At 44.2% G+C, this 15,711-nt stretch overlaps 4 protein-coding genes across 4 annotated transcripts; 3 read left to right on the top strand and 1 right to left on the bottom strand.

Annotated features, from left to right (window-relative positions):
* Positions 1 to 1,358: 1,358 nt before the first annotated feature.
* Positions 1,359 to 5,309, top strand: FOMMEDRAFT_122237 (UBC-like protein; the record flags this gene model as incomplete). The annotated part of the gene is made up of 13 exons (XM_007265989.1): positions 1,359 to 1,425; positions 1,481 to 1,557; positions 1,635 to 1,739; positions 1,804 to 1,822; positions 1,889 to 1,983; positions 2,122 to 2,132; positions 2,225 to 2,276; positions 2,357 to 2,486; positions 2,579 to 4,653; positions 4,711 to 4,813; positions 4,887 to 5,095; positions 5,156 to 5,184; positions 5,244 to 5,309. 8 exons carry the CDS (start codon positions 1,359 to 1,361, stop codon positions 2,414 to 2,416), a joined length of 486 nt encoding a protein of 161 aa, XP_007266051.1. The 3' UTR covers positions 2,417 to 2,486; positions 2,579 to 4,653; positions 4,711 to 4,813; positions 4,887 to 5,095; positions 5,156 to 5,184; positions 5,244 to 5,309.
* A 2,739-nt stretch (positions 5,310 to 8,048) lies between these two features.
* Positions 8,049 to 8,642, top strand: FOMMEDRAFT_83195 (uncharacterized protein; the record flags this gene model as incomplete). Its single annotated transcript, XM_007265988.1, has 3 exons — positions 8,049 to 8,210; positions 8,274 to 8,509; positions 8,567 to 8,642. The coding sequence occupies 3 exons, from the start codon at positions 8,049 to 8,051 to the stop codon at positions 8,640 to 8,642; spliced, it is 474 nt and encodes a 157-aa protein (XP_007266050.1).
* Positions 8,643 to 9,038: 396 nt separating this feature from the next.
* On the bottom strand, positions 9,039 to 9,894 carry FOMMEDRAFT_133719 (uncharacterized protein; the record flags this gene model as incomplete). Its single annotated transcript, XM_007265987.1, has 5 exons — positions 9,039 to 9,111; positions 9,173 to 9,283; positions 9,413 to 9,548; positions 9,620 to 9,763; positions 9,834 to 9,894. 5 exons carry the CDS (start codon positions 9,892 to 9,894, stop codon positions 9,039 to 9,041), a joined length of 525 nt encoding a protein of 174 aa, XP_007266049.1.
* Positions 9,895 to 10,154: 260 nt separating this feature from the next.
* Positions 10,155 to 11,252, top strand: FOMMEDRAFT_140400 (HIRA-interacting protein 5). Its single transcript, XM_007265986.1, has 3 exons — positions 10,155 to 10,374; positions 10,432 to 11,104; positions 11,162 to 11,252. The coding sequence occupies exons 1-3, from the start codon at positions 10,176 to 10,178 to the stop codon at positions 11,184 to 11,186; spliced, it is 897 nt and encodes a 298-aa protein (XP_007266048.1). The 5' UTR covers positions 10,155 to 10,175; the 3' UTR covers positions 11,187 to 11,252.
* Positions 11,253 to 15,711: the final 4,459 nt, after the last annotated feature.

Genomic DNA, 15,711 nt, shown 5'->3' with positions numbered 1-15,711 from the left:
CGTTATGCAATGCCACCAGACTCTCTATCTTAAGGAAAATAAGCCGTGATCGATAAACATGGTATGGAATGTTAGACTGTCAATCTTGTATTGAGTATAAAGAGTCTCCGGTGAGTTGGAACAGCATACGGATCCTCGCAGTGAGTCCCGTATTGTTGGGTTCCAAGGCACAATCCATGAGAAGGTGAAGGAATAGCCAAGATGGGAGTCCGAAGCCTGTGAATTCGACTGCACAAAATGACCCAAATCTTGACCAACGCACCCTTTAATTCTTTGGCGATTTATGTCCTACAATTTCCGGTATTCCATGCACCACTATGCTAGAAGCTCTTGGCGTTTTCAACAACCAGACTGTTTGCCCATGCATCACCCGATTCCAGCTCGAAGTTCAAGCAGATGCTTCATCAGATATGAGCATGCCATCCTACGTATGAATATGGGATGCTGTGGAGGATTCTCGGGAAAGTAGAGAGAATGCCAACAAGGTCTTTGCCACCAGTAGTAACTACAGTACAGGTATGTAGCAAAAGTCTTCGTCATTCCTTAAAAGGTAGATGTATTTGTAAGTGATTTGCATGCCATACAAAGAAATTAGATGTAGATCAATGCTTTGATCGACACATTGTGAAGTACAAAAAAATACAGAATTTTGCATTAATTTCACAAAATGGCTTGTATTTTCATGTTTTTTTTGTGTGTATAATGTGTTCATGTATGCTAGAAATGTAAGACAAAGGTTTGATGTGTCTCTTACAGCCTTATAAGTCAACGCAAATCACTTACAGATACACTTACCTTTTGAGGAATGACGAAGACTTTTGCTACATACCTGTAGTACTTTAAAAGCTATATCTAGTCAAGCATCCACGTTCTCAAGCTCTCATCTCGGTCATTCCCTTACTCTATCAAAGGTATTTTCCATAATCCTTGCACAGGGGTCTGTAGCTCACCAACTTCTCAGTTTCTTTCATACTTCTGGTCTATTCTGTCCATGAGACATGTTCTAGTATCCCTGCATATGCTTTAATCATTATGCCATCCAAAGTACTTGCTCTCTTCTCAGGTTTGATTGCAGAGGCAGAGGTCATAGTCACGTAGCAGTGACCAATAAAAACACGAGACAGAGCAACTGGACATGCAGAGCATGGTTTCAGTGACCGTCTTGTCCTGTGAATCGCTGAAGACGGTTCGTAATTGTAAATAAGGCAGAATCTATTTATTTCTCACATATTTGACTTTGTTTGTCCCCATTCCAAATGTAGCAATGATCGACGGTGGATGCCAAGTGCAAGGCTCTGGTTCGGCTTTCGTCAGTTTAGCGCTCTAATACCGTCTTCGTCCTCAACCACTATACAACAATGAGCAGCATCTCTACGCGACGACTTCAGAAGGAGCTCAAGGAGATTCACAAGGACTGTCCTCAGGGTAAAACAAACACTCACGATGACACGATGTACAGCACACTAAGTATTGTGGTCAGGCATCAAGCTGATACAAGCGGATGACTTCGAGATGTGGTTCCTCTCGCTGGAGGTGCTCGGAGAAAGTTTATACCAGGTACGCTATAATTTACCAGTCTCTCGTGCACCGACTAATGGTATTTCTCGATATGACGCGTCGACGGATGTATACAGGGCGAGACCTTCATGCTCAAGTTCCGCTTTGATGCACAATACCCGATTTCGTCCCCCAGCGTGACGTTCGTTGCGGATGATAAATTCCAACCTCCCTTGCACCCGGTACGTCTGCCGGATGTCTCTTTCTAACCGAAATAAGCATCATGTTTACCTCTACATTATGTAGCACGTCTACTCAAACGGACATGTGAGCCGCGTTTCCGAAGCAATCGAGGTTCAAACGCATACTTACACGATATCTTCGATCTCACAGATTTGCGCAAATATCCTCGGAGACGGCTGGTCACCCGTACTCAGTGTAACTGCCATCTGCATATCGCTACAAAGCATGTTAGCCTCGTGCAGGGTAAGTTCACGTCTGCCGCCACTTTCGTCTGACCGTCTTTCTTTCCTTCCGTACTCCGTTCCGCGTCCGCTCCCACATGATATTTTCTTGACCTCATCAAACGCGTACTAACCTCTCTCTCGGAACCGAATTGCACAGAAGAAAGAACGGTAAGTTCGCCCTTGAATGTTTAACTTCACTCCTTCCTTTCTTCTGCTCCAGCTCCACCAGACAGACTGCTTACTGATTTCGTCCCATGTAGACCAGAAGGCAATGATCGATACGTAATGTACGCTCCCGAGGACCCGAAGAAAGTAAGTCCCTTGCCTAGTAATGTTACCCACATCTGCTTTTCCCTCTGTATCTGACCATATACTTCCGATTTTGCGTATAGTCTCGTTTCATATACGAAGGTATGCCTTTATGTTTCCCTGCCTTGCGTCGCACGCCATAAACTCTTATTGAAACCGACATCCTGTCCATGTTATCGCGGCTATACTCCACTTCGACATCCCAGACGATACGTAAGTGCTACTCTTCTTTTCTCAGCTTATTCTTCCTATTGATCCATTCTACTCTTCTCTTTCTGCCTGCTGTCTGCCCGCGGCGAAAATAGCGTATAACTTCTCCCTTCTCGCATAGACAGGAAGAGCAGTCTTTCTACTTTCCTCTCAAGTATACACCATCTCATCGGATGTCCGCGGAAATGAATGGGAACGAGCACCGGCTCTACGTAGAACCAACCAACTCTACAAATTCTGAACTCCAACTCTGTACAACGCTAATTCTATTCAGCCTCCATTCCATCCCGTTGACATTCGCATCGACTTCTGCATTTGACATTGACAGTGATGGAGCGGGTGATAATCAATTCAGCTGGCTTCTGCTAGACAGGCTTGCGGGTTTAGGGCTTTGTGCGTTATTGTCGTTTTTCTCTTTTCGTGCTTTCTTGCTTGTTATCGCGTTATACGGTTCACCTGTTCCATCATACAACATATATCTCTGCCAGAACTTATTTATGTATACTAAATACAGTAGTAGATCCACCCAATCGCAATTGCACCAAGAAATAAGTAAACAAACTGGCTATTTACTCCTTAATTCATTTTCTTCATCAAAATAGAAAGAAGATCGTGGCACGAGGTCAGAGTAGATAGCATACAAGTGGTATTGGAGAAGGAAGAGAAAGGTAAAGGGTGTTAATGTGGTGACGGTGTACATTTCGGACGATTCCGAGTTTGATTTTAAGAAGATATGAGGTTAGAGCTAAGGTGGTTGAAAAAAGAAAAAAATTCCCCCGCCGAAAAAAAGGTGGAAAAACGGAGGATAACCCAACTGATGACTACTGAACAAGATGGATAAAGGTCAGAGAACAAAAGAACTAAATATCATTGAAAAGACCACCTGCAGCAAATAAATCCGAGGAGAGAAAATAAGGATCAAGACATTTCAGAAGTCTAGCCTCCACAGCAGCTCTTAGATGTATATGTGTTTGACATTGAGTTTGAAGCTGGAACAATCTCCTCAGGCTGACGAGCAAAGCTGACAGACGGTGATAATCTCGGAGTCGCCTGAGCGCCTTCCCCACCGTCAACGTCCTCTGCAATCCGCTCAACACCATCCATGCAACACCCTTCACACCTATCTCCACAGCCACACGCATCTTCGGGACACCCACAACGGCCGCCGCAACACTCCTCCAGTTTCGGGATCCGTACGAGTCCAAACGCACGCGGCCGTTCATTTTCATCCGCCGCCGTGCTCTGGCTTCTTTCTCGTGCAAAAAGTCCGGAAGGGTAAACTGCAACATTCGTCGGATCGAAACTTGATCGAGTATGCACAGGCGGTGCAGGAAGCGCCGCCGCGCGAGCGAAGAATGCTGAAAGGTACGGAGGGGCTGGCGCACGTGCGTTAGAAGCAACACCCGGTACATTGCTGAGCGGAGGGAGCTCGACACCGCCTTCATAATCGATACAAGTTGGGCAAGTCTCAGCACATTTTACACCAGGCGCGTGCATCTGAGCAGGCGCGGCAATCATGTTCGTTTCATCAGGATCATCCACCCAAGATGGAGTTGGGACTCTGCTGATAGACGCGGAGTGAACGTTGCAGCCAGCACATTCACAGCGAGTACCGCAGCAGCAGTGTGAATCATCAGCCGGTGTCGTGGGTGGAGCAGTGCTCGCAATTGTACTGCTAGACGGCGGAGGATACTGGACTGGGACCGGACCCGGCCAAGTCGGTCCATCCGTTCCGAATGAAGCAGGCGCTATTGGTCTCAAGCGTCTCAAATTGGTCGTTACGTCAGAAGCTTCGAGATATGGTGGCACAGGAGAAGACCGTGGTGATCGTTTTCTCTTGGATGGGCCAGCTGTTCGTGCTTCAGATTTCTCACCCATGTGAGAGGAAGGCATGTGTTGTGTGTACTCGCTCTCCACGGTTGGGTTAATACCTATAGATCCTACTTTAACTGAAGATCCGTATGGCACTGCAATAGGTGGAAGTCCGGGAGGCGCTGCTGGAGAACAGCATGCAGCCACCATTGCTAACGCAGAGAGCCCATCGCTGAAAATTGCTGGGTCAACGGGCTTGCTTGTGCGTGCAACTAGCTTGATACTCGAATCGCTTTGTGATCGGCACTTGCAATTGTAAATATCCTTGCAATGACAAGGATTAAGCAAGGCATCGACTGTGGGCGACATGAGTAAACTATCACGTAAAGAATCATGAGTTGCTACACACGGACCTGGTTGTCTAGGACCACTTGTCTCCACAGTCGAAGACGTTGAAGCCTTCAGCGCATCCTTAAGTCCGTTTGGCAGGGAGGGTGGACAGGGCACAAAGCGCTTCCCTAGATGACGACGAGTGACTCAGAATGAGCTCTTTTCGCTAGCCGCTCGCCAGCTCAACAAGCAATGACACACCCTTTCGCTTCGCCTTTTCCTCAGCTGCAGCAGCCGCATTTACATCCCTCTCCAACTCGCAAGTACACTTCGCGTGGATTCTCCGCGCCTGACGTGCTTCTCGACACTTATCACATTGTGAAACTGGTCGGCCTTTCTTCTTGATCTCGTAAAGAGGTCGGTCATTATGATGGCAGTTGGATGAACGATGACCCTTTATACATGCTTCGCTAGAAGTGACGAGGTTAATCCACTGTTGTTAACACGAATAACAAGGACACATCACGAACCATGCATACTTCTTTGCGTTGACGTAGACCTAGTAGAATAAGGAATAAGTCACTAGTATCCAAGTTATGAAACGGAAGGACTATGTACCATCAGCAGGACATGGACTTGCAGGATGTGGGACGGGAAGTGATGGAAAGGGAGGCTTGTGATCTGAGGCCGCTTAGAAACTCCGTCGAAGGGAAAGCAAATAAATGTGGTACAGCGTGACGTTTTTGTGTGACGTGACCCTATATCTCGGCCCTGTGTAGCGTTAGGCCCGCGAATCCAGGACCAGGATGGAGCTAGAACTTGAGATCCCTTTTTAAAGCCCCGTCGCATTGATGGTCCCTGCCCCATGCGGTCATCGTATTTTGCAATTTGGCCAAATCCTCGCCTAACCACAAACTCAACGATCTCGGCAAAGAACTTTATCTCTCTGAATTAAAGTATGTCAAGATGCATTCTGGAAATTGACATAGAAAATGGCTCACTTGAAACATAACAAACAGGGTTGCTGTACGTCTTCCCGTACATCATTGACTTACAAAGTAACAAGTTATCAGATCATGCGCGGTTTGTGCGCGTGTAGATTACTGCGTGCACTGCACCACGAGCCAATTCAGCCGCGGAACGATCTGTGGAGGCATATTGGCCAGAAGCAGTACGACGACCACATGAACGTTCTTGTCGAAGAAGGCTATAGACGCATTTTTATACATGTAACTTTGTTTGCCAGTCGCTGATTTGCCGCCAAAGACACGGTGTCAATGTGATTCCGCCCATCGTTCGTTAGCATTTTTCTGAATGAGTACATATCCAAAGCCCCTGTCTCACGGCGAGGTGAAGGAACTGTAGAAAAAACGTTCTTCCGTGAATACGTACACGAAGACAGACAACCAGCTGACTTACCCGTATGTCAAGCTTGTTGCCCATTTCAACTTTCCTATCTGAGATAACGAGTGTAGATAAGCCATTGACTTTGTCCTTCTGCAATTTAGGTATGAGTCAAAAGGAGTTTCCTGGTTCGAATTTGTATTTGCCCGCCCCAATGGCTTGGCTTTCACGACGGAGTCCACCACGCCGAGATGGTTTTCTTAACACATGGACAGCCTATCCGCAGCAAACGTTACGTTGTTCCATTCTGATTGAGTCATTTACGCATTGAATTTGGGCGGTAAGTCAGTTTGGGATGAACTAAAGAGATCCGAGATTCAGCAATTAAGCCCGCATCTTAATCTCCGCCTTGCCGTCATGAAATCACGAGCCGTAGATGGACTAGACACCAGTGCCGCCAGTAGGCATATAACCATATCTTGCAGCGTTTCAGCGTCCGAATGGAACTCAGCACTGTGGATACATACATACGCAAACGTATTCTGTAAGGCCTTGACAAATCCGACTTTGTGTAATAGAAATTTGACTCCAGCCTGTAACGCCAGCTGACTTGACGATTAAACCGATTCTGCTAGCATTTCACTGTGCCAAATGGCAATCGAGTGCATTGGCATCCTACAAGTGATTGAGTTCTTGCTTGGGTCCTATGCAGTAGTGTTTCTGGAAAAGGATATAAGACAGTTTAAGGGAGCAAATGCATATTGATAACACAAATACCTTTTCTAGTAACGAGCTCGACCGATGAGATATAGACTCTACCTGATGTCATACTCTCTTATGAGCACTAGGTGGTAGCACATCATGTATCTTGTAAGCCAACCCTACTTGCAGTGTTGTCTGTAGAACTTTGATGGTACACCCATATAGGATGCTGACAGTTTCGCTTGGACTGCCCTGAAGCATCCTAGGCATTATCTTGTATTCACAAGGTCAAACAGCATCGTCATCTTTGCGAACGACAATGACAAAAATCAGCAAATGGTAAAGCGACACTCATGACCGAGCTTACAAATACGCAGATCTTTCCTTTGTTGACTGAGCGAATTGATGGTCCTGATAAATGATGTGCTTTACTGCAGACCCTTGCTGACTAGGGAAAAGAGGATTGCAGATGAGGGAGATATTAGGAGCAAGGCAAGAGAAGATGTCGTCCCGCAGCGAGAGTCACACGAGTCGCACCTAATGGTGTGCCTTATAACATGCGCTCGGACTTGGACGTGCTTCTGTCCCCTGAACGACCTTCACAAGGCTCACGGACTACGAAGAAACGCCGAGCTGGGTTGTTCCGTAGTCCGGAAAAAATGTGGAGAGAAAGCATGATCGATCGAAACTAACGGAGTACTTTGTATGTTCTACACGACGAAGATGATGAGGACGAGATAGCGGCTAGCTGAGTCGTTGTATGGAGACGCGTTGGCTGTTTTTACAGCGGCTGTTGCACAACGCATTTGTGATGCCAAATGAGCCAATTCTGCTGCTGTGATCGACGAGTCCTAAGTTGGTATTATCGTCTCACGAGTAATAAACGCCGTGCGATTGGGTTAGGATTTGCTGACATAAGAAAGATGATCCCGGAGACATCCGATGCCATTTCTGTGCAAGTCACTCCACCAAGCAAATCGCTGCTTGGTCAGGGACTCCAACCTTTGCACTCGCTCTTGTCGTACTCACTAACGATCCTTTCATATATACCCATCTACGAACGCTTCACAATATTGTTCGACGACGACGACGACGACAATGACGACGATGGCATGCAGGAGTAGTCTAGCGCGATTTGGCGGCATGCCAAGTTCCTCTCGCGCATTCTCTGCGGCGCACACATATACTCACCTCGCTGCGGCACGCGGTGTACGAAATCAATGGACGGGACGTTCACATCTCGATCTGTTTAACCCGACGGGTTTGTCATACGCATACGCTACATCGTCTTCGTTTGCGCCGATTGGAAATGCACCTGCAGCAGCATCGTCGTCGAAACTTAGTGCGCAGGAGACTGTGCTGCGGGACCGTCCGCCGATGGTTATTCCCGAAGAATCATCTTCATCATCTTCTGCAAAGAATGGACCTGTGCTGTCTCCGGATGCCGCATCGCCGCAGGTTGCTGCGCGTCCTCCTAAACCTCCAAAGGTTGAGAAGCCTAAACCGCGGCTAGTCGGACGTAAAGCTGCATTAACGCTCGTGCGTACTCCTCCTGTCTTCTTGGTGTTCTCAAGCACCACTAACGGAATATCTTTTTCACAGACACCCGGAGCCGTACAAAGATTACGCGCACTCTTATCTGGACCTCACCCACAGCTTATCCGTATCGGTGTCCGGAACAAGGGCTGCGCAGGGATGTCGTACCACCTTGAATACGTCGAAAAACCGAGTCCGTTCGACGAAATCGTAGAGCAAGACGGTGTGCGAGTACTTATAGATAGCAAGGCATTATTTTCCATCATTGGTAGTGAGATGGACTGGGTTGAGGATCGACTTAGGTGAGCTCTTCCATACTGCTTGTCTTGTACAACGAACTCAAAGTATTTGGCTTTTAGTGCAAAGTTCGCATTCAAGAACCCCAATGTCAAGGATGCTTGCGGTTGTGGAGAGTCATTCAGTATAGGAAACTGATGCCATTTTCGTTACTCGTAGATTCATCACAATTCCCGGACGTATTTTCTCATCCATTTTTTATTGGTCCGACACCATTGTATCTGTATAACATTTTATAACCAGCATCTAATAATGCGTTAGACAGATGTATTGCACACTCCCTATCTAAAGAATACAATTTCAAGTTATTCATTCATGAGTCGTATCAAGAGAAATTTGAAGGGATGACGGATAAGCGTGCTTTGCAGGTGTGAATAGTCGACCTGTGGAGGTGTACCCACCCGGTTGAAATATTGGCCTAGTCGGTGTGAGTAAAAGACTGCTCCTAGCACTAGCATAAAATATTGATGCGTTTCTTGTGCCTCTTAATCAGCAGGAGTAACCACACCCATTGCACAAGGCACAAGGACACCTTTAGTCCTCTTTCTTTACCAACTTCTGACCATAATAATATCGTTTCCGTCCGATGCCTGCAAACCAAGCCAATCTGAGACGAGAGGGCTACTCAGCCATGGAGAGAATGATGAAAGTAGAAAGCTAGGGTTTACCTTCCGCTTAGGAGTATGATCACGGTCGTGATACTCCCATGTGTCACCGAGTTCCATGAAAGAGGATCGTAGCGGAGCTCAGGTGGGAGGCCAATCCATGTTGCGATCATACTGGTTTGTGAGTTCAGTATTATAATATTACCTTTTAGTGAAGTTCAAGGGTCGAGTAAATCGAGAAGCTCACTGAGTAACCTAGTAAAGAAAGGACAATTCCTTAATTACTCCAGGATTTGGAAAGACATACAACTCACATCGGCAATTGCAAGAGCCATAAGACTCGCACCAACAATCCTCTCTTGTGCAACGGGATCATGTGGGAGCGCATCTCGAACAGCACGGAAAACCAGGCTTGAGATCAAGCCGAGGAGCAGGTAGCCTAAATTTCCACTTCAGTCATTTGTTCTTTGAACTATCACGCCGAAAAGCGGAGGAGATATATTTACATACAGTTCGTCAATTGCCAAATAGCCATCGTTGCACGAGGATCCATTGAATCTTCCTTCACTGGAGGAGCTCCAGGAATGAGCTCCCCATAAAACCATGCCGTCCCAGGGAATAGCCAAACAAAGAATGAAGGTGCAATGGTAGATACTAATCGAACACAGCAGGTCAAAATGTCAATTTACATAGCCTTTGGACTTCATAGATGGACGACACACACTTGGCTCGAGATGCAGATACATGAGCTTATAGAACCCAGGAAGTGCAGGAAAGTCTGACATCGTTACAGCGTGTCAAGCGAGCGTAGTATACGCAAGAGTGGTGTGCGCTGATGTTTGGAGTCGCCGTGTGAGTAAGTTCAGACAGTAACTTGACGCGTTCGACGCGTTTCAATGAAAGTTCAAGGCGGAGCTTGTAAGCACAAATTATGTAATAATGTATTCAAATATCTACAAACAGCGTACTTTCTTTGATTGGTCGATGCTGACTAACCAATCCCTTTCGCCGAAATACCGAGAAACGAAATGGACAAGTCCAAAATTCACGTTTGTCATCGACCATCATGAGCTTCAGAGCTGCTTCGTCCTCTCTACGAACACTGAGAAATGCGAGGCGCTCGCTAAATATTGCATCAGTAGCATGTCGAGCAGCTGCAAGTCGACATGCGTCGACATTGGTGAATGGATGGGGACCGTCTGTTAGTTCTGCGAGTTCGTCACGGTTGACTGTACCGACCGTACAGAGGCATACACCTAAACTAAGTGAGCTCTCTAAAATTCTTTAAATGTATGAGTTTAAAGCTGACACTGAACTACAAGCACGATCTATGTTCATCCAAACCGAATCAACTCCCAATGACGACTCACTCAAGTTTATTCCTGGAGTGGACGTTATGACCGATGGCTCCGCCGAGTTCCTCGATACGCGCTCCGCACTCGCTTCTCCTCTCGCATTACGCCTTATGGGTGTCGACGGCGTCCGTGCAGTCTTCTACGGACCTGACTTCGTGACAGTCTCGAAAGAACCAGACGTCTCGTGGTCCGTCATCAAACCGGAGGTATACTCCCTCCTCATGGAACATTTCTCTTCTGGCCAGCCGCTATTTAGGAGTGATGAGGATAGAGACGCTGCAGGGCCACAGGATACGAGAATATTGGATACGGACTCGGATACGGTTGCAATGATTAAGGAATTGTTGCAGACACGGGTACGGCCAGCGATCATGGAAGATGGTGGAGATATTGAGTATTGTGAATTCTCGGATGACGGGATAGTGAAACTCAAATTAAAGGGCAGTTGCCGAGGCTGCTCGTCAAGTACAGTCACGCTCAAGACGGGTATTGAACGTATGATGATGCACTACATACCCGAGGTGAAGGGCGTTGAACAAGTAGTGGACGAAGAAGAGAAAATCGCTCTGGAGGAGTTCCAAAAGTTGGAAAAGCGGTTGCATCCAGAACAGGATCAAGAACAAAAGAAGGGAGATTCTCCGTGAGTCTTGTTGACTCCTGGCATGCTCCTCACTTCTGATATGCTTCTGTTGTTAAGGATGGCACAATACATGTCCGTTTAGAGTACACCGAATTGCGATGTATTTCTTGCTCCCCTTGCATTGTATTTTACCACATTTAATCATGACCTACACTAATCTTGTTCGTCAAAATGCCCGGGTGTGCTCTTAACTTAACCAGTAAGGTTGACAAGCTATAAAAGCGGTGAAGTCGCAAGCAGGTTTGGTTGTCCAGCATTGGGCAGATCAAGGTTGGGATAACGACCTGTTCTTGATCATACTCCGTATCTCACGAGTCGCGAACCGCTCCGTACTGAACTACCATGTCTAGCGCTATATAGTCTGTTTACTATGTGACACAGAGACCTTGGCTCGTGTCCCGGATCCGAGGAGCGACCAATAACTTGTGTATGACTCATGGGAGTTGAGATACTATGCATGAACATAGTGCAGACGCATCTACGACAGTTGACACGAAAGGCAAGTCATTCTATACACTATATCGGATTTTCAAATTAATACCCTCCCTCAGTGCCACAAGATGCGATCGCGAGTGGGTTCATTACAGGCACAGGCAATCAGTGCTATGCAACTTTCGGATGTCCCTGTTCATTCAGCTCTAGTACAGAGCAACAATCACGTCCATTTGCTTCCTCTACAAGATCACCTCAACGCACTTGTCTGCATCTCACCTCCATTATTTGCCCTTGTAGAAACAGTTTTCGACCAGAATGCTCTCATTGCATTTTTGAGATGAGGCATAAAAACAGTTTGTATCACCTTTTGGGCTCACGATTCTTATAAGAAGACAGCTAGCCTGACTGTATCCTTGACCCGTCTCGTACTCTTTCCACCAATGTTAAACCAGACTCTCGACTATGCTCATGTCTACAAACTCCTCCCTCGCTCTGACACTGAAGACAGCCTTGCAAGCGAGGTGCAAGCAATTGTTTCAGAACTAATCACTGAAAATTACATTTTCATGGCAATGTTGACTACATTAGTCTATCACACATGTTTGTACCTTAATTCCTTGATTGAAACTTTCTGACAGAACAACAACCCTAGTCACAACAATGGATAAAGAGGTATAACAATTGTGTAATAAAATTGGTGTTGACACACCTGACAAGTTATGTCTGCAGGTAAAATATTTTTGGGTGAGTTTGATGCTTGGTTGTATAGATACATGACTCACTGATAGTGACAAAGTCAAAACCAACCAGTTCTGTTAGCCTGGTTTATTTTGCAGTGAGAATTGTGAAAACATGTAGCAGGTGACTCAAGTTGACCTTGACGTTCAGAATCGCTGCTTTGGACTTCTTGGGGCAATTTGCAGTATTGGTATGTGAATATTTATATATTCTGGTGAATCTAGAAAATGTCTAGCTCTTATGTTTTACTCTAGCCGATGGACATTTCAACCTTGGCCTTCTAAGGTAAAAGCAAGTACTATCAGATTCATTAGTTGCTAACTGTGAATCCAAACACTCATCACTTGCAGCTGTATGTTTCCTTCTTTCCTTTTAATCATTTATCCTCTGTCTTGACTAAAGAGTCAGGCCAAGTGACAGCATGGACCCTTGTGTTACAATTCTCCACTCCTGTACCTTCAGTTCCAAGGGTTCCACACCCTTCTGTACCAGAACTTAGGACTTCTGTCCCTCAGGAGCACTGTCTATAGACTATATGTGTGCTGACTCTTACTACTACCCTTCCTTACTTTATCATTCCATTCCTTTGACCACCCCTTTCTTTCTTTGTTCATTCTATAGTCTCTTACCCTTTGTCCATCCCTTCATTCTTTGTACCTTTATCTTTGACCTCCCCTTTCTTTCATTCTTCATGGCTTATCATTCTTAGTAGTTCATACTCTCTGAGTACTCTTGTATAGTTTAGTATATATAAGTATACAAGATCAGACTGGTCCTGTAGTCTTGATCTTGTCTACTCTAGGTAGTCCTGTACTCTTAGGCTTACTCTATATACTCTACTCTTGTCTTACTCTCTCTCTCTGCCTGTTCTACAAGTTCCAACTATGTTCTAGTACTTACATTCTGTATTTCTGTTGTGTAGGATAGTTGTAGCCTAGGTCCCCTTGCTGAGCCTTTGGGTCCCCTCTACACTGTTACTAACATCAGATTAAGACTACCCATTACTACCCTACAACTCTCCTATGTTTTGAGCATTAGTACTTACTATTGTGTCAATCTCTTTCCTTTGTCCTAACCCTTTTACATTTTTAAATTTTAAACTTTCTAAACCCTTTTAAACTTTTGTCACTCTTCTTCTATTCATTACCCCTTTTAGTTTAGTATTGATTCCTTTATAGTATAAACATGGACCCTCCTACACTAACTGCCACCCCTGCTGTCCTGCCAGATCAGCAGTTACAAGTAGAACTAGCTTAATATGTGTAGACCTTTATCTAAGAGGCCTTTACTAACCATGTACCTCTAACCCCTTCAGAACCTGTTCTAATTGTTCTAGAAGTTGTAACTTGTTTCAGAAAGAAAGTGTATGTAGCCTACCCTTCAGACTTTAATAAGTAACACTTTAAGGACTTCTAGTACTAAGTCAAACTATATGTAGCTACTACTTTGACTAATCTATCCTCAGATCTTAATTGTATCCTATTTGTCCTCTCCTTCATAAAGGAAGGTAACACAGCCACCTAGGCTTAGAACTGGATTGAAGACTATTGGATCAGAAGCCTGATCTGACTTCAGAACAATAAGTCATATTCAGAATTCATAAGGTAGCTCTGTACTTCCTTTATTAATCTAAATGAGAAGTACAATGTGTAGAACAAACTTGTGTCTCTGTAACAGGGCAAATGTTCTACTAATGCCTTCTTTCAGGAGTTTGATATTCTGACCCAGAAGGTAGGATTCATACTTGAGTTTGATAATGTCCTTATTAGAATGCTTGAAAAAGCTCTTCACTTAGAACTGGTTAATAAGATTCTTAGAATAATGTTAGAACTGGTCACTTACACTAAGTGGAAGACATACACCATTTCCTTCAACCAAGCTGTAGCTTAGATATATTAAGTCTGTACAGAATGTTTACACATGTGTTTAGCTCTGACAGTTCCAAGCCCTCAGATCAATCTGTCTATAATTTACAATTAATCTGTTCTAATAAACATTAGAGAAGCCTGAAAGTGAGGAGCATACTTTACCTACAGAAAGTCAGGGCACTAGATTAAGGACTGCCTACAGAAGCAACAGTATATTTGTCAGGTCATTAGAGTAATAACAAGTAACAAGCAGGATTTGTAGTAAGAAGCCTTTTCTACAAATCTGAAAGTCACCTTAGAACTCTTAGACCCTAACTACATACTCTAGGATTTTGTAAAGGCCTAACAGTAAATACAGTACTGAAGGGTTATGACTCAGATTTTTTAATAGTTACTTTTGATTCAATGGACACTGTAGGATTAGAAGTAAATAAAGTAAGAAAAGTAGAAAAAGTAGAAAAAGTAGAAAAAATAAATTAATAAAATTATTTATTAGAAAGAAAAAAGTTGGAAACAAAAGTAGACAGTTCTCCTATTTCTTCTGATTCTTTTAATTCTTCTCTTCACACTTTATCCAAGTCTAAATCTGTACAATCTAACCTACTACTTCTGTATTCTAAGATCTTAGAATGTTTAGAATACTACCTAGCCCTATTCACTACTCAGTAGTTTGTTCATAGTATCAAGTAGGGATAGTCTCAGCTGAGTTCACAGCTAAGAACATAGGTCCATCCTTATCAAAAGAGAGAGGTTAATAAGGAAATGTTAGTACATATACTTACTCTCTTAGACAATAAGACTGTACAAGCTGTACATTCCCTTCAGAACAAGTAGTAGTTTATCTGAGGACATTCCAGGCATTAGCTCCAAGTCCCTGTCCTCTTAGCTCTCTTCTCAGGATCCTCCCAGGTCTGAACAACAGCTCTAGTAGACAGTAAATGTACTAGTTTGTACATTAATAAGACCTTTGTGTAGGAACACTACCTCCCTACTTAATACATTGTTATACTTACACAATACATACATTCTAATATGTTCTGATCAGAAGGGCTCAGTCACATCAAAGTTGTATCATCCTCACATTAGTAATCCTTCAATTATGTTATTATTGTCTACACAATAGTCTTAGTCACTCAACTTAAACTAGTTAGGTTCTAGACTCTAGTTCTAATTTACAAAAGTAAGACTCTGAGCCTTTAGATAGCTAGTCAATCAATACAAAGGGGACTCAGATTCAGAGTCCTAGATAGGTTGATACAAAGGAGACAGTAGTAGATTTGTTTACAAAGGACTAGTAGCTACAAAGGACTCATAATTTCTATAAATACTCTCATATAATTTGTACTTTCTAGCAATCAAGTTACTCTCTATTACAACTCTTAGTGTGTAATTTGACAGTCTTATTAGTAAACATTCTCTCTCTCCTTGTCTCATCTTGTATTACCTTGTTCTAAAGTACAGCTTTGTTGTTTTACACTACTCTTGTCTTGTTAATCATTACTTTCAGAACTTGTACATTCTGCTCAGATCTATCTATTCCTTCTTACTCTTGACTCCTCTCAGTGT

Source organism: Fomitiporia mediterranea, assembly GCF_000271605.1.
Source record: "Fomitiporia mediterranea MF3/22 unplaced genomic scaffold FOMMEscaffold_5, whole genome shotgun sequence".
NCBI classification, from domain to species: Eukaryota; Fungi; Basidiomycota; class Agaricomycetes; order Hymenochaetales; family Hymenochaetaceae; genus Fomitiporia; species Fomitiporia mediterranea.
The sequence above is the reverse complement of the archived record's forward strand: the minus strand, read 5'-3'. Positions and strand labels throughout refer to the sequence as shown.